General features: G+C 40.5%; 1 protein-coding gene across 1 annotated transcript; it reads right to left on the reverse strand.

The window, feature by feature from the left end:
• Positions 1-1944: 1944 nt before the first annotated feature.
• Positions 1945-10971, reverse strand: LOC144523728 (calreticulin-like). Its single transcript, XM_078259517.1, has 9 exons — positions 10770-10971; positions 9689-9790; positions 7600-7803; positions 7304-7398; positions 6125-6334; positions 5232-5345; positions 4984-5127; positions 4153-4245; positions 1945-2902 (listed from the first exon to the last, which is right to left on the reverse strand). The coding sequence occupies exons 1-9, from the start codon at positions 10861-10863 to the stop codon at positions 2669-2671; spliced, it is 1290 nt and encodes a 429-aa protein (XP_078115643.1). The 5' UTR covers positions 10864-10971; the 3' UTR covers positions 1945-2668.
• Positions 10972-19386: the final 8415 nt, after the last annotated feature.

Raw genomic sequence — 19386 nt, forward strand, 5'->3', positions numbered from 1 at the left:
ACCATAGACTGTATATTAGCAATTAATATTAACAGTCTATGACTAGGACTAGGGATATCCTAACTTTTAGTCCCTTGTATGGGTTGAGTTCCAAAAAAACAGGATTGTCTTCTTTTTTTTTTTTTACATTCATAATTTTATTGATTTTACAATGTGAACAAAAATGCATATTATCTAATTAGCAAATCACGTGACAAAGAAAATAGGAAAAAAAAAGATTCTACACATCCCATAATGCAACCAAAGGTATCTTCTTTTCTTTTCTTTTTTTTTAACAAATCCATATTTTTATAGTAGTACCGACCATGAGGAATAAACTAAACCTTTATTTGTAAAATATAGTGTCATTCCCTTTAAGGATCAAGTTCAATCACTCAATGTCTTATACATACATATTTTACCTAACCCTATCATCTCATACTGTACATAACTCATAATAATAGTGAACAGAGGTGCTGATAACCAAAAGTCTCTCTGAAAGTATTTTTCCATTTCCGTTTCCATTGTAGCAGATCATTTGGTTAAAACCTAAACTGGACCTTTGAATGACTGCCTTGGATTATGGCGCTATTATAGACATGTGCTAAGTGGCAAAGACCAAGAATACAAGAGACACTGGAGGAAAGATACCATCCAAGTCTGTGAGGTACCTAAAGGCTTCTTCTCTCTGTCTGCATCATGAATGAATGAATCCATGGTAGGGGCAACTTGAACAACCAGGGTGACTTGTTGGCCTCCTAATTGAATTAGGTCACACTCCACAGACCTGGTGCTTTACTTTATCTCGTGTGTCAACGCAACCTCAATACTTTTTGAGTACTGACCAAAATGCGTCTGCAGCATAAGGTATCAAAAAGTGTCAAGTATTAAGGCAGCTACACACCGGGCCGACGGCCGACCGTTGGCAGAAAAGGCAGTTGGACTGATCAGTCTCCCCGAGTTGGTCAAAAAAATGCTTCGGAACACACCAAAGCGACGAGACGTAATACGTCTCCATAACAGCAGGCGGCGCTAATCTGTATTGTCGCCCAAAAAATGAAAACCGGCAGCTGATTGGACGAACACGTCACGTGGGTCTGGCTGCTATTCCGGATTTTGGATTTTTCAACCGGCCATTAATGGCGATTCATTCAGAATACGTACTATGTCATATTTTACTAAAATAGTTCACCGAAACGTGTTTCTGAAAACATTTTAAGCGAGAAATAGGCCGTGCAGTTGCTGAATCAGTCTTCATTTCAGATCGACAAAGGTCAGTTTAAAAGATTTTCGTCAGAGGCTTTTAAGTCAGTGGATGGCTGAAATCAAGGAGGACATTCACATCCAATGGCAGAGAGCATCTTTGTACAGAGACATAGGGTTATCATCTTCCCCTATACACAACCCTGTTATCATGTGACTAGTCTGGCATTGCCAGATAAAGGTCTGTCACACAGCATTCCGGGATGGGAGAAAAACGTGCTCTGTTTTTAAGATTATTCTTTTGGGCATTTATAGGACAGATGAAGACATGAAAGGGGAGAGAGAGAGGGAATGACATGCAGCAAAGGGCCGAAGGGCGGAGTCGAACCCGTGGCCGCTGCGCCAAGGAGCAAACCCCTACACATGTGCGCCCGCCGCTCTACCAACTGAGCCAACCCCGGCCACAATGTTATGGTCATAGACTTATCATGTGACTGACGTTCCGTACTTCGACCAAGTCAATTAAGCCAACCTAAATATGCTGAAGGCTGTGGGATGTGGTTGAAGGCCCCAAGGCCAAGAAAACAACTTATTCAAGGGTATAAAAAAAGATGTTTAAAAGTATATTCCCCCCCAAAAAAAGATATTGAAAAACAGCATTGTTTAGGTTATCTGTGGCCCCCATTCTATCACCCGTAAAAATCTCTCCTTCACACCACACGGAAATAAGACTAACCGCTACAATAGAAAACAGGCGTCAGCTTGTAGAGAGAGGCATGAATTTATTCAGTGAAACTGAACAGTGTGCACCCACAGGACAGTCACTCATTCAGAACAATGAGAAAATGGCGATTGTAAAAATCACAGTTTGTCTAAATGCAGTCTTACTCTCAAACAAACACACACGCATTAGGAATGCCCACACAAGAGTTGAGGAAGGACATATGCCCCAAAAACAGAGCTTTGGGAACTGACATGTTTTTAGGGAATCCATGTAATGATTGAATAAATTATGAAGGGGGGTCAATTTATATAAAAAAAAAAAACAGTACTAAATCACACAGGAGAAATAAAAGTGCATGAACCAGACATCACAGACCCTCGATATACTGGACATCCAAACAAAGTCAATAATAATAAATGAATTGGCTCTGTGAGTAACTGCAGAATGCACACACACCATTGGACCGTTCAGTAAATCACATTAAATAAGAACATTCTCAACCAAAGCAGACACACAAACAGAGGAAAACAACATGTGAACCCTTTTCTTATTTGAAGGTTAAAAAAAAAAAAAAAAAAGCAACTAGGGAATCGATAAAAAAAATTAATCTGAGCTGACCCCACCTTCCACCCCTCCCCCGTCCCTACACCTGAATAAAAGGCTGCTGTATGAAAGGCCAGAGTCCATAGGGCTTTTTGCTGATTTTCTGTCGAACCTGCAGAGAGAAGTACACAGCAGTCCGCCAACCGGGTCCTTTTCGCTCTACAACTCGTCCTTCTCTTTGACATCGCTGTCCTCTTCCGTCCCGGCGTCCTCTTCCACCTCCTTGCCGTGTTCCTCTGCCTCGTCCTCCTCCTCGCCGTCTTCCTCCTCCTCCTCCTCTTCCTCCGCCTCCTCATCACCGCCTTCAGTGTCCTTCTTCTTGCTCTTCTCCTCCTCCTCCCTCACTTTCCTCTCCATGTCCTCCTGATCGTCTTTCATCTTCTTCTCTGGTCCCTGGGGGGAACAAGACAAGTTTTTCTCATGTTTTCAACAGGTGGTGGTATTTAAAAGTGCAGTAAGCGTTGCTGCGCAAAGATTGTCGATATATGAACTCAACTGCCAAACAAATACACACTCCCCCCCCACCCTCAAGAGGAATCAAAAAGCAACTAACAAGGCGAGGACGCCGTTCAGATCAGCTCACTATTATATTGGTGTATGTACCAGGACCCAATAACACACAGGCAGCAGAACACATACTGTTTTAACAGTGCACGTGCACGTGCACGGCCAGCTGACCAACCAGTGTTCATACTGAGAGACTTTAACACACTCCCCTTAGCAGCACACCTCCCAACTCTGCAGCACTGTTTACCATACATTGATTTATTTGTGGCAGTGCGCCACAATAGCGACATTGACTGCTGAGCTGCTAGCATGGCACTCCCTCATACTCTGCAACTGACTAGCTAGCAGTACTTACTGCACATGTGGGACTCCCAACAAAGATGGTACAGAAGTGAGATGCCTCACTCTGTAGCTAAAACAGAGAGCTCAACACAAGAGGAAAAAAAAAAGAGGAGCTGCAGCAATGTGCAGTACACCAAATATATGGTGTTTTCTGAAAATTAAACCACATAAACCTATTCTGGTACAACCTCTAAATACAATTATGAACCTGAAAATGAGCACTTTAAAAATGGGTAAAATCTTATTTCACTGTATAGCTGCACAGAGCGTATTGATTCACTCAGCCCCTCCTTATGCCTCTCTCTCTCTCTCTTTCACAAACACATTTCGGACCCATCTGTGATTAGCCCTGCGGTCGCCTCCTCACCGTGCACGACTGCAGTAAGCATCTGGCTTTACCCGGAACTCCCAAACTGCAAGTCTCTCCCATCGTTTTTCACATGGAGCCTAACGCTAGCTACGATAGCTAGGGCCTATCATTTTTGAAACGATTCCAAGTTGGAATCGGTTCTCGATGCCCAATCCTACCGATAGCGCTCGTTCCAGCGGACCTCTATAACTTAGGATAAGCCCCGAGAACTTTGGGCTGCTTTTCTTCACTTTCAACTGAATAACTCCAGGTACTGATGAGTATTTTGTTTTATATGAATTTCTCATTATTTTTGACAAAACTAAGCACGTTAGCTAAATAAACAAAAAAAATGAATGGATAAATTGTTAACGTACGTATATTGTTTTGTTTAGTATAGAATACACAGAATAGTGTAGGCCCAACATACAGTATACAGTCCTACCTTAGTAGCTCCCCAGGTTTCTTTCCCAAACTCCTCTGCTTCTTTGACATCGTCAGTGATCAGGAAGTTGTCAAAGATGGTACCAGATTTCACCTGAACAAAGACACCCAACACATTAGCATTGTTTACCCAAGGTATCCGGATAAATGTTTTTTTTTTTAACCACTGTAGAAATATTTTAACAAAATGTGTGGATTTGTGTTCGTTGCAAAAGAGCTGTGTGCAGTCATTGAGGAAGTGGTTCAAGGAAATGTTTCTGATGCACAGAAAGTTAAGCTTAAGTCATAAAAATAGTTTAGGCTTTTATGGCATAGACCTGCATTGTTTGAAGGTTGCAAGAACGGAAGTGGAGCTTGCACCACACACCACACAGGCCCCAACCTTGGTGTGTGCGTTTGTGAAAGGTAACATTTTCTGTCTAGAAACTAGAAGATACCCCCTGTGAGGATAGGCTAAAAGCTTGAGGGAGAGAACAGATCGGAGCTCTCATTTTGGAGGACAACTTGGTGGACCGAGCTCTGACTTTATGTCTGTCGCTAGGGAAACTTAGTCTCTGTTTGTGAACCCACAGCTGTACTCTCTTATGCTGGACTCAGTAGACTTTGCTTAACTGAACTCTTCGTTTCAGATTGATCCTTGTGTTCTGGTAAACTTAAGTACGATGAAAGAAGGAGCGGGAATTAATAAATTGGAGTCAGATTTGACAGGCCTTAGGGCCTTATTTCGGACAAATTCCCATTAAACCAGGCAGCACCAAAATTGTCTGTACGTATACTTAGGCTCTGGTATTTCAGTTATTACGACTCTCGACGGGTGAGCAATAATCTTTACCTGCCACAGATCCAGACCCAGTACTCCAATTTTCTCAAACTTGTACATGGCGGCGTCAGGAGAGTACTCTGGGTTGTCGATCTCGGGGTGGACCCATGCTCCTTTGTAGTCAGGGTTGTCAATCTTCTTGGGACTCCACTCACCCTGCAAAGACAACACAAGAGGGGTAAGGACTAGTGATGGCACTGGTTGTTATTAGAAAACACACACACAGCTCCAGCCCATCTCCTCAGCTGTGAAAGTCGTACTTTGTACTCTGGGTTGGTGATCATGGGAGGTTCCCACTCTCCGTCCATGTCCTCGTCCCAGTCACTAGGCTTCTTGGCATCAGGGTCGGGGATGGTCTCTGGCTTGTCCCAGTCCTGGGAGACAGCACAATTAGTTACCACTGTAGCGCACACACACACACACACACACACACACACACACACACACACACACACACGTATGGGATGTGACCTGGGCTCTGTGCACGGATAACTAAAGTAGCTTGACTGATTGATTGTTGATTATTTGACACAAGCCTGGATTTCTCAAGTTATTTAAAGGGGCGCTATGCAGTTTTGGCAATTTCTGTTTGGCTGTCGCTCTCGTGTCTGACTCCTCGCTCGGTCAGTCTACCGTTTCCTCTTTCTCTGTTCCTCCGCCAATGCTTCTTAGCTTTCCGCTTTTTTTTTGCCAGCTCAGTGTATGTGTGCAGTTTATCCAGATGCTATGGTCAGATTAACTCTGCAATATGAAATCGTGGACAGCAACTCGGTTCAACAACTGTTCCTAAGGTGTGTGTGTGAGTCTATAAGCATCTATAATGTGACATTTCTGGTTCAACACTGTTCAGGCTGTCTACGCTGCATTTTTCTGTCCAGCATTTGGTTTTCATTTCGATGAACTTTCTCCATCTGCCTCTAAAAAGTAAGCTGGGTCTGAAAAGAAACCCAGGGTCCTGTTCCAAGAATCCAGTTTACAGAATTATCTGGAGAACTTTGAGTAAAGCCCTGAGCCCCGTTCGTGGATAGCCGAGTTATCCAGATTATAGTGTTGACGATTTGACACAAGTCTGGATTCTTTTTGGTTCTTTGAAGCTGGTTTAATACCAGCTTCCGGCTATCCGCGTACAAAGAACGCGGCCCTCATCTCCTACCTCAGGCTTGGTGTCGCTGGGGTCGTCGATCTTGGCCCTGTCGTCCCAGTCGCTGGGCTTCTTGGCCTCTGGGTCCTTGATCTTCTTTAGGGGCAGCATGTCCCAGTCGTCCTCCAGGGAGCCGGACTCCACCTTCTCGTTGTTGATCTTCACCTCGTATGTCTGGTCTGGATTCAGGATCAGCGTGTACAGGTTGGTCAGCTCGTCATCCTGGAGAGAGAGGGGGGAATTCAGAGTGAAGGGTTAATGCTTGCTCTTGGGGGAATTGTTGGGTCTTTGTGAATTATAGAGTGCGGTCTAGACCTACTCTATCTGTAAAGTGTCTTGAGATAACTTTTGTTAGGATTTGATACGACAAATAGAATTGAACTGAAGAGTGGGACAGAATCTGTAGGAATATTAAAGCGATGACACGCGATGTAAGGGTGCGCCTCATTTAGTTCAAGATTATGCATTGCTTCTTTTGGACTCCCTCCGGATTGTTTAGAATTGGATTGAACAACACGCCAAATTGTTGGAAATGTAAGACAGAGGACGGCCAATTACTTCATGTCCTATGGTCCTGTGATAACTCCCAGGAACTTTGGACCGGGATACATGATAACCTATGTCGGATTCCAGGGACCCAGGTTCCATTCAGCCCAAGATTATTTGTTCTGGGAGATGGGTCAATCCCAAACGGGATGGATAAACATAAGAAGCTGGGTCCAGACTAGTTTAATGATAGCCAGACAGATTCTTTTAAGAGGATGGAAGAATGAAGGGGTACCGTCAATCCAGGAGTGGGCTTGTGAGATGGCTAGAGTTGCAGCGTTTGAAAAGATGTCATACAAACGGTTCGCCGGATTGGATGTCTTACATTTTATTACTTTCTGGAGGGCTCCTAGGAAACTTATGTGCTGGGGGAGAAGCATACAATGTGTGCTTATAGTGTTCTTACATATACACATGTTTATTTGGTTGACATCTTGTTGTCTATTTGGTTATTGAATGCTATGGTTATTATGTCATCTTTTTACATTTTGTCTAAGTGAGGGGAGGGGATATGTTCATGTTGTAAAGTGTATGTTTTGTATGTTGTTTAAAAATAAAATAAAAATAGTTAATCATTAAAACAAAAACAAAAAATCATGTTCACAAAAAACCAAAAATGTTCAACGGGCTTCATGCAGTATTTACTTTGCATTTGATGTCTTTCTTGATGAGGTGGTTCTGGCCCTTGTAGTTGAAGATCACATGAACCTTCTTTGTGCTGTATCCACAGATGTCAGGCCCTGGAGACACAGGTCACGTTACAGGATTGATTTAAATGGACCTCACATTAGAAACTTAGTAAGAACTACATTTGAAAGGGCAGAAGGTTAAAATAACTAAATTAGGAAGACGCATCAAAACATCCTTTCAAGTGCTCTCTCCTTCAACAGTTGTGTTCTGTGGTCAGGCCTCAGGGCCTCCACAAGAGAAGCACAACTCACCAAACATGATGTAATACTGGGAGTCTCCGTGCATGTTGCTCTGGTCGAGGTCAGACGGGAAGACCTTGACGTAGCCACCACCGCAGTCGATCTTCTGCTCGTGCTTGATGGTGAACTGGATGACCAGGGGCTTTCCCTCGTTGCTAAAGGGCTCGAAGCGAGCCGACAGGGCGTAAAAGCGGGCGTCCTGGCTGGTCTGGATACCTGGTGTACAAAAACTAGGAGTGAACAGCTGACAGCGACAAGCACTAAAGATTAAATTAGATACCAAATTGGGAAATTTCAGTGCTACAGCAGCCAAATATCAGACAGACAGCACACATACAGAATATACTGTACAAGGCATAATAAATAGGATAGAATACAAGAACAACTATTCAAAAAATAAAGATAAAAAGAATGTACAAATGTATATACAAGTTAATTCTACTAAAAAAACTACTTAAAAAGGTGCTCTAAGCGATGTTGGGTGACGTCACTTCTTGTTGACAAGTATTGTCAAACAAAACGGAGGATAGTTCGCCCCTCCCTCCTCCTCATCCCGTCCCCTCCGCGCACTAACCCCCCCCACCCCAAAATCCTTCTTGTCGGTTATTGGCTGGAACACTGTTATGTTTGGTGGTGCAGGTTGGCGCAGTTTGTTTTTGTTACCGTTTATGGAGCCTGGGCTGTCTACAGAGACTGCTTTTTTTTTTTTTCTTTTTTTTTTTACAGTGTCTTCAGGGGACAGGCAGCTCGTGGATAGTGAGGAGATGTTTAGTGTATGTGACAAAAAATGTTGTAGCCTAAAAAACGCATGACATCGCTTAGAGCACCTTTAAAAATAGTATTTATAAAGATGTGCAACACCGAAGCTGTCGGAGCCTCTCAGAGAAAGTGCTCCGCTGTTATTATTATTATTAATAATAATATTATTATTATTATTATAAAGGCTATTCATGGATTTTGTTTGTGATGATGCTGCAGTTTCTTCTTGAACAGGTTTCCCTTGTAAAAATGGTTTCATTCTAATTTCATGAATTTTTTTGTATGCCAGATACTCTGTGACTTATTGTAGTGCTTATGAATATAACCATGCCTGCATCAGCTGGGCACATTGGGCAAATGCCCCATGAGTCCAAAAGTTCCAGGATTACTGCGCAGTGTTTCCCGTACATAGACTTTACATGGGGAGGCCAACCCATTTTCAGCATTTATTTATTTGTTTATCACCCGTCCAGAGAGAGCAATGACATCCGCTATCAATTAACTAGCAAACAATCTCTAATCGCTCTATTATTTGGCTGCATGTGCACTTTGTGGGCTGGTTGCTGTACCAGAGGAGGGTGGGAGAGAGGGAGAGAGGGAGAGGGAGAATAGATAGATAGATAGATAGATAGATATCTCTGGTGTTTAGCGTACTTCTGCCGTGATATATCCCTCCTGTCAATGCACTGATTGCGGTGTGACCTCTCCTGTTTAATGTGGGCCTACTTATGCCAATCATTTGTAAAAGTGCAAATAAGTGCACCTGCTTGGTGCCGATGTCATTCGGTACCACGTTTGTTCCGGTTGTAGGAAGGGTAAAGCAAAGTGAGCAGATAAAAGTATTTTGTGAGTTAACAGTAAAATAAGCTGGAAAAGTACTAAATAATTACTACTAGAAATAGGGTAATGTATTCTTTCAAATATCCACTGGCATGACTAGGCTTGGTGTGTAATCTTGAGATCATGTCTTGGAGAGGGGCCTTGTGTCAAAAATGTATTTTCCATTTTATGTTATACAGTATATTCCTAAATGAATATGTGTTACCACAGAGCAAACCTGGGGCCAGGGAGTATTCCAGTACAGAAAACGGTACCCTATGCATTAAGATTTAGGGTGTTGATAATGGAGTGGAATAACCTGACAGGGAGTCCAGTAACTAGTTTGCCACAGGTCCCCTTGGCAGGTTATTCCAGTTCTGGATAATCTCAGTATATACAGTACTTTAAGGGCAATGCCTTGTCTTTGTAGTGGCGGTACTGAGAACAGGTCACATACACAAACCTTTTACATACAGTACATTTGCATGACAAGACACCACATGCAAGTATTTGTATCGGTTACCTTTATCAGCCTCAGCATCCCCATAAAACTTCCCAGCACTCAGTTTCCATTGGCCATAGTCTGACTTGTGTTTGGACTCGACCCACCGGCTCTCCCATCCATCTGAAACACAGGAATTCAACTCAACTGGTTACTGACTGCCTGTTTTTTTGTTTTTTTTCCCGGTTAGTTAGTAGATACAATATTACCAAAGTACATCAAACATCTATTGCAATGCTTGTTCCAGACACATAGGCCTACTTAAACTTGCTGTACTAAATTCGAAGACGTCTTCATAATAAAAGCCTACATTTTTTTTTTAAAGAGAATATAAATGAGCACCTCTGTCAATGACAGGGGGGGTTTGGTGGTGAGAGATGTCTCACAAATTGTTATTACGAATTATTTACCAGTAATACTGTTTTTAGTACATTTTAGTCGTTTACATTACTCAAATCTTAGCTATATAGTCACCAGGGCTACGGGCCCTTTTTCTTTTACATTTTCCATCGAAGTTCTGCTTTTATTCTAACTGGTTCGGCACATTGAGGACGGTCAATAGTTTTAACAGAAAAGCCTAGCTAACGTACAAACGGCACTGCGGCCGAACAGTATTTCATGTATAGATATCTATGGGGATTTCATATGAAAGCCGTCAATACGTTTCACTGCGATATCAAAAGTGAAAGAATATTTGGACTTAGCTACATACGAGGTCATTCGGTGTTACCCATTCCATTTTTAAAATAACATTAGGACACTGACTTAACCGTTAAGTCAATGTGGCACAATACTATATATATATATATATATATATATATATATATTTTTTTTTGCTAAAATGATCTTTAATGACGTTCACGTAACGTTAACCGTTAATAGACATAACGTGGCCTAGCCTCTTGTAATGGGTTAAATTAATACAGTAAGGTTATTTTCAAAAAAATATTTTCTTCAAAGGCACAAATATTATAGACAAATTGCCAACTGATACTGTTAAAGGCAGTTAACGTTAAGCAGCCACTTTCACAACACATTTTTTATACATTAGGACAAGAAGACATAATTGGCATTAAGTTACTGTAACGTTTAGCTACGTTACCTCCATCCAGAAATTGTTCCTTGAAGTAGACGGTAGCGTCAATGGTGACAGCTATCGATGCAAAAACTGCGAGAATCGCCACTGAGAGCTTCATGTTGGCTGTTTCTTCTCACCGGTGCCAGGGAGTTTGAGACAGGAGAATTGAGGTGAAATCAGCTAATAAAGCCTCGAGGAAATGTAACCTGAGAATTTCAACGGCGACGAGCCTTGCACAGATGGCCGCAGCTCATTGGACGAGCGTCTCGCCAATGAAATGAGACCACGAGTTACTTTTCGGAAACGTTCGGCTTGTGTCGGACGACGATCGGAGATGGGCGGAGGCAGGAAACAACTGCGCTACCGCTGAATTCCAGTAAGAGCAGGTTGTGATTACCTGAAAATAGGAACATCCGTGTCCACCAAATAGGCTTCAGGTGTAAAAGTATTTCGCTTCGACTGTGTGCTGGTAGCAAGGTAATATAGGTAGCCTATTTGGGGGCCCAGATCTACTACCTGAGAGTTCAAATAGCCTACACTTGTTTGAAGGTCTCCCTGTAGCCTATGGTGTGTGGTTCACATAGGCCTGAGGGCCTTAAAGGGGAGTTTCTGGTATACCCAAAATCCACCACACAATGATTTTGAATAATTTCGAACTCATTGCTTATTTCATCTATTAATTTTAAATTTTGGAGCGGATCTGAATCCGAATGAATAGTTTTCTGCTTTCGTCTGGGAGATGAGGCTGTCATATATATATATATATATATATATATATATATATATATATATATATATATATATATATATATATATATAGAGAGAGAGAGAGAGAGAGAGAGAGAGAGAGAGAGAGCCTATATCTGCTGCAGCGAGCTCACACAAAAGCTACAACACAAATACAAAAGCCACAACACAAACAATAGTTAATAGCAATGTTGTTGCTTTTGCGTTTGTGTTGTAGCTTTTGTATTTGTGTTGAACCGTCTCGGCCACCGTAAGATGTGGACATGGTTGAGGATTACAGATACCTGGGTGCGAACATCATCGACAACAGGCTGAACTGGAAAATCAACAGCACTGCTGTTTACAAGAAGGGGATGAGCAGACTCTATTTCCTGAAGAAGCTGAGTTCCTTCAACGTGTGCAGCAGAATGTTGGAGATGTTCTACCATGATGTCTGTTGTGGCCAGCGCTCTGGTCTCCTCTATCGTCTGCTGGGGGCAGCATCCGTTATTGGCTGCAAACTGGAGACATTAGAAGCTGTGGTGGAGAGGAGGTCACTGAACAAACTGTTATGTATCATTGACAAACATAGGTTTTACTAACATCTTTATAAATACTATTTAAGTAGTTGTACATTTGTATTCCCAACTTGTACGTTTGTACATTCTTTCCTTTGTATTTTTTTATCTTTATTTTTGTGAATATTTGTTCTTATATTCTATCCTATTTATTATTTATTGTATATTCTGTATGTGTGCTGTGTGTTTGATATTTTTGCTGCGGTAGCGCTGACATTTCTCAATTTGGGATCAATAAATGTATATCTATCGATCTATCTATCTATCTATCTATCTATCTATCTTTGTGAGATAGGGCATTTGTGCTGCATTCATGCGATGTCGGAATAATCGGAAAAATGTGTTCTCGACTTTGAAATTTCACACTGCATGTAACAGCAACATTGTGAGATAGGGGCATGTCTTGGCTAAGTCATCAATAAAGGGTTTTGGGTTTCTCGATTTCTAATAAGCCATCAGTAAAAGCTCTTTAGTTAACTGCAGTTATAAATGTTAATACATTTAATATTCCCGTAATCCATTAATATTGTAAAAGTAAATGTCAATGCATTATATAGGCATGTATTCTGTTCACCCTGCAGTCCTTCTCCAGGAGGGAAGTGGTCAACACTCATCTTCCTGTACATTTACTCAAGCACTTAAGTACAAATGTTGATGTATTTGTACTTTACTTGAGTCTTTTCTTTTCATGCCACTTTCTACTTCTACTCCGCTACATTTCATAGAGAAATATTGTACTTTTTACTCCACTACATTCATCTGTAGCCAAGTATAACGGCCTACAAGTCCAGCTGAAATGATTAGACCATTAAACACACAACTGTTATTTTCCTTTACACTTTCTACCTTGGTAGGATGTTTCTGCATTGAGTACTTTTACTTTTAATACTTTAAGTCCATTTTCCTTATGATACTTAAACGTACTTTTACTTAAGTAACATTTTACAATGCAGGACTTTTACTTGTAAAAGAGTATTTTTACAGTTCAGTATTAGTACTTTTACTTAAGTAAATACTTCTTCCACTTCTGCAGGAAACACAAAGTTTGATTTTAGACCTCGTGTTTCAGGAGTTATAACAGCCCAAACAGAAAGTCTTTTATAAATGGCCACATGGTGGTGCTATCCACGTAGAAAAGGAATCACTTGTTTCCTGGATAATACCTAATTTAGATGCCACTGAAGTAACTGTGTTTTTTGCGAAAAAGAAAATTGAGAACAACATTTTTTATTTATTTTTTTATAGAATTCTTTCTGTGTGCATTCTTTCTGCAGAGCTGGGTACAGACCAGGGGATTTGAGATATCATCTCTGGCAGTGGAGACTATAACGTTTGGTGTCTTTGTTGAAAATAAGAAGGTAGATTTTGTGCTATTAGGAAAACATTTTATAACCTACATAAGTGTAGATATTTTGTATAAGTCATTGAAACGGGTTAAAGACAACAACAACAAAAAAAGCCCTTAAATGAATTTCTTTACTTGAGATACTTAAGTTAATTTGAGATAGCCATTTCACTGAACTCTGTTCAGTCGTTTGAAGATATCTTGGTAACCAACAGACTAAAAACCTCCTTAGCATTGCTCGTCCCTTGCCTGATAGATAACAGGGGGTTAAGACTATGAAAGTAATGAGGACTCTTTTTGGACTACATTTATTTGACAAACGTAGTTACTAGTGACTTTGCAGATTCAGCTTATAAATACAACATATCAAGAAATAAAATATGATATTGATATAATATTGTTATAGATTAAGCTATATTTAATTATTTAATGATTTACTGGCTATATTAGCCTATATACACAACCCCTCCCTGCCTACTTCCCCCAGCCTGGACTGAGGTCTTACTTAACAATGGCTGTAACCCTATTACTTCAAACCTCTAATACTGACTGTTGATTTGTGTCTATCATACTGTCTACTTTATTCCCTTATAATGCCCATATGCTGTCTTTTTTAAAACTGTATCCTTGCACTGCTATAGTTTTTATATTACTATGTCAACATTATTCTCTTATATTGTCCCTATTTAATGCTGGTCTCTAGACTTTATCCTTACACTATTGGACTTATTTGCACTACCACCATAGAGCACCTTAAGTAAGTACACCCCTATGTTAAATTCCCATAGAGGCAGGCAGATGTTTATTTTTAAAGGCCAGTTATTTCATGGATCCAGGATACTATGCATCCTGATAAAGTTCCCTTGGCCTTTGGAATTAAAATAGCCCCCCCACATCATCACATACCCTTCACCATACCTAGAGATTGGCATGGGGTACTTTCTATAAAATCATCTCTCAATGCAAATCAAACCAGCTATTAGGCTAACTGAAATAAAACCATGCCAATCTCTAGGTATGGTGACAGGTATGTGATGATGAGGGGCTATTTTAATTCCAAAGGCCAAGGGAACTTTATCAGGATGCATAGTATCCTGGATCCATGAAATAACTGGCCTTTAAAAATAAACATCTGCCTGCCTCTATGGGAATTTAACATAGGGGTGTACTTACTTATGCCCCCTGTATTTTAAGGAAGAACATTTATTTATTTACAATACATTATTCATTCACAAAGAAAATTGGTGTCCTTAAAGATTGGATTTTTCCTCTTTTTTTTTTAATTAAGGCATTAAAATCACTTTCCAAAAGATGATTTGTTTTATTTCTCTTTTTAGTCAACTTTAGCATGGGTGTCCTAATTTTTTCACATGACTGTATGTGTATGTTGTGTGTGTCTTTAAGCTACTGGGACCTTGAATATCTCCTTGGGGATCAATAAAGTATCTATCTATCTATCTATCTATCTATCTATCTATCTATCTATCTATCTATCTACCTACCAACCTACCTACCTACCTACCTACCTATCTATCTATCTATCTATCTATCTATCTATCTATCTATCTATCTATCTACCCACCAGCCAGCAGTATATAATGTAAATAAATTAGCCCCAACCTCACCAGCTGCAACAGTAAAGTGATACATACATTATTAATGGTTAAAAACCAATATGAATGTCCACTCTGCTCAATTCTAAACGATCTTATCTTTTTCATAATATCTGTATGAAGCACATGCAGTTAAAGTCAGATTAACCTGTTGAGGCCCCGAGAAGGAAAGGTTTACTGTGGGGCCTCCACTGATTCCCCCCCCATCCTGCCTTTGTTTATTTACCTTCTGCCTCCAATTTAATAAGAGCACAATTATTCTGTATAGATGTTTGTATAGATTTTGTTATTATTAAAAAATAAAGATGAATATAACTTACTTCAATTCATATGGAATATGAGCTGCAAACGAACCTTCCTAATCCAAAATCATTTACTAACTTTGTTGTTTTAGCCCATATCTAGTGTCACTGTTGATTTGTAATAAAAAAAGATGTCAGTGCTGTAAACCAACAGCTTGCGCGTCATGCACATGCCATTCATACGAAGGAGGGTTCTGACTGGTTTGATCCCCTTTGGGATTAATAAAGTATGCCTTCTTCTTCTTCTTCTTCTTCTTCTTCTTCTTCTTCTTCTTCTTCTAATGCTTGTATAGCCAGTTTAAACATTTAAAAGCAACTGCGTGCTATATCTCTGTTTCCGTTTATCGTCAAAACAATATAAAAATGTCTATGGAATACATGTTTCTATCGTTTCTATCACAATGTCAAAAAACCTGCAGCCCGACTGCGTTAAGGCAATATTCACATTATTTGGATGCTTGCTGCTTTATGTTCTGTCCCTTGCACGTTAATAAAATGAGAAATTACTCCGTACTTTTCATTTGTCATGTATTTATTTCAAACAGGAGTCTACAAAATAGGCTTCCTCATGTGGTTATTTCAAATAGACTATTTATTTATTGAATTACCATAAAACATGCTATATCGTGATTTATAGCCTATTGTTATCCAGATATGAAATTACCTATATTGGGATAGAAGCTTTTGGCCATTTAACCCAGCCCTATTTGGGCTATACGTGTGTCAGGTTTGAGCAGTTGAGACTGATGAAGGGCTCTGCTTGTGAAAGTAGAGACAACCATTTAAGATATGGGAATGTACACACAGTATATAGTTGTATGTTGTTGATTTATTGTACGCTATTGTATTACTTACAATTTTTGTATGCTGTTTATGCATATCTATTATATGATATTGTAAAGTTGGGGCAGGACTTTATAAGCATTATGTACAGTATCTGCCTGCTTCTTCTCAAACTCATCCTTTTTTTTGTTCTTTGATGGAATCGGATAGAATTTCTTTTTTTTTTCTAAAGATTTTGCTCATACCAAGCAGCATGGTACTACAGTACATGCAAGGTATATGACACGCACTTTCCTCCCCTTCCCCTGCAGCTACTCCAGCAGCACACTGTTGTCCATCATGCTGATGCCCCCATGTGTCCGTCACGGCTTTCATGACAAGAACCGTGACAACTGTCAGCTGTCATAGTGAAGCAGGCAGTGAAACTAAAGCCTGTTTTACAGTTCTGCGGAGGTTCCACGCAGAGCTTTCGCCGTAGCCTACGGAAGTGGCCTGATGTTTATACTTGTGCGCTGGTGTGTACGTTGAGCCAGCATGTGTCTGTGTGTGGGGAGTGGGTGATAGAGCGAGGGATCAGTGAGAGAGTGACGGCGATTAGCTCCGGAGCGACCCTACGGCATAGGGTCCGGCGTAGACGCAGAGGGGCCAGCGGGGGTACGCTGTCGATTCTACGCACAACCATAAAACGGCCTTGAGACACAGGAGGCAGCTGAGACTGAGGGCAGAAAGGAATCCAACAAGAGGAATCCTGGTTAGATATTACTTTTGTGACACAATGAGAAGGCGAGAAAAACAAGAACTGACAAGAACAATGTGTGATGGTGAAATAAACCTGACTTGATGGCATGTTGAAATCCTATAGCCATACAGGAGGCTGTGTAAACGCAAACATCAAGGTGTCAGAATACCAACACTCTATAGGAGGCATGTAACATACACAGCAGGGGTTCTGTCTGGAGCCTGGTGATGGCTTGTATCGAAACGATACTCGGTATCAGAACGATAGGCACGTTAAAGTATCGGAATTGGTATTGTTGGGGATTTCCTCCTCTGTGTCCCCCCTTTTGGGACAATGTGTCTGACTCCAATAAAAGACCTATATATCCCCGCGCATTCATTAAATTGGAATTACATTGATCCTAAGCAAGAGCCAAATAAGACGCTAAGATAAAGTCAAATGCATTCGTTTAATCAGTCAAGCATCGGAGTTTCGATACACAGATCTGTGGGATCGCAAAGCACACAGAGTCTAAGTTTCCCTAGCAACAGACAAAAAGCCGGAGCCGGTCCACGTATCTCTAGACTGTCGGACCTCATGAGCCCCGATCTATTCTTCCCCTCATCTCTTATACTTTCTTTCTTGGGCACCCTCTTCTTCTCCAGCACAGGGAGTGTTATCTTCAGACAACACATGCCAGGGTGGGGACCACTGTAATATGTCTCGTCCTCATTTGCTCTCACGAAGTGGTACATTCTGTTCCTGTTTCATTTGTCTCAATTACTCAATGTACTTTGCTCGAGACTCATGACCTTTAACTACTCTATAGTTATGGCTTAAGCTAAACCTTCTGTGCGTCGGAGTTTCCTTTGTTCGGGGAATGCAGATGTGTCTCACCCGGAGAACTTTTAACCAACACTATGACAGTACACAACTCTGTGCAATAAGCATACACCAAAACACACTTGGTCTCTTATGGAAACCTTCTTATTATATTTATCTGCAAATAGTAAGATCATTATTCTACAGTATCGGGAGGGGAAAATGGTATCGGAACATCTCTAACAAATACGCCACAAAATCACAGATGCAGAATGCCAAGAGACAATGTCACTGTGCAACACCTTTGGCTCTGCACCCTTCAAGAACCAAACAGCATACGGGTTCTGAGGGTCTCACACCCGGAGTGCTGCCCACAATGTGGACCTGTGCGGTCACACTACGTTAAACAGCAGCCATCCATCATAATGCTGGCTAGTTAGTTTCATTTTCACCCCTATATATTTTAATTACCCTAGCGTAGTCCAGCAACATTGACATATAAATGTCAATTGACCCTGTGTTTACTTTCTTTGGACATAAAAGGAAAAGACTGTAAGCAAGAGATACAGGATAAGATCAGGAGAATGAGAGAGAAGGTGATGGAGATAAGAGAGATGAAGAGGATCGGATCATTATTATGTCCCTGTGCTGTTCATCACAAACCCAAACTGATCTAATCTTCTGAGGCCCTGAAGGTTTTTTGTACTTATGATGCAGTGTTGAAATACTTTGTTACTGCACTTAAATAGAATTTTCATGTATCTGTACTATACTTCGTTATTTGTATTTCTGGAAACTTTTACTTTTACTCCACTACATTTCCTAAATAAAATGCATACTTTTACTTTCACTACATTTTCCCTAAGCATCTTCGTTACCCGTTACTTGCAAGAAATGTTTTTGCATCTCGGAGTGAAAGATTCTTTTTCACAAACAAATGTAAATTCTGTTTGATGTTCAAGAAGGATGTGGAAACCCTGAATATGATGCTTTGCTATAAGGAAGCCACAATAAAGCTCAGAATAAAAGGTTTTATTTACTTTAACTTTTACTTCTAATAATTGAGTACATTTAAAGGTGCCGTAGGTAGGATTGTGAAGATCCAGGACTTAGCCAAAGAATTTGAACATTGACAACTTCTCAGTCCCTCCCCCCCTTTCTTGCTAAAGCCCAAACGGTCTCCTAAGCCCCTCCCCCACAAGGGAGAATGAATGCGTGCCTGAGCAGTGATTGACACACAGTTAGACACCCCCCCTGGCCATGATTGGTGCATCTGAACAGGGAGCGGTGGATTTTTGCAAATCACACTACAGGCTGTAGGTGGTGCCAGAGGAGCCGGATTTTTTTTCTTCATGTAGTTCTACTGGAACATAGGGTCAGAAATATGACAGAAAGTTAGTTTTATAAGTCTTAGCTACTGCATCTTTAATATAAGAAAAATACTTTTGATACTTAGTACAGTAAATATCAGATACTTCATCAGACTTTTACTCAAGTAATGCTCTAAAAGGTGACTTTAACTTCTACCAAAGTCATTTTCTGGTAACATACTTGTATGTTTACTCAAGTATTGCTTTCAAGTACTTGTATGATGGTGTCGAGTCTTGTAAGCAATGTTTATAATGTTGACTTTTTCTATTTTTCTATTTTCCTATACATTTTATGTGATTTAACACAAAAAGTAATGTAAAGTATGAAGTTATTGCCCTTCGATGATTTTTTGTGAGGACTCTTTTATTTTATTTTAATATTTT

The sequence above is a fragment of the Sander vitreus genome, chromosome 9 (assembly GCF_031162955.1).
Source record: "Sander vitreus isolate 19-12246 chromosome 9, sanVit1, whole genome shotgun sequence".
Lineage (NCBI taxonomy): Eukaryota > Metazoa > Chordata > Actinopteri > Perciformes > Percidae > Sander > Sander vitreus.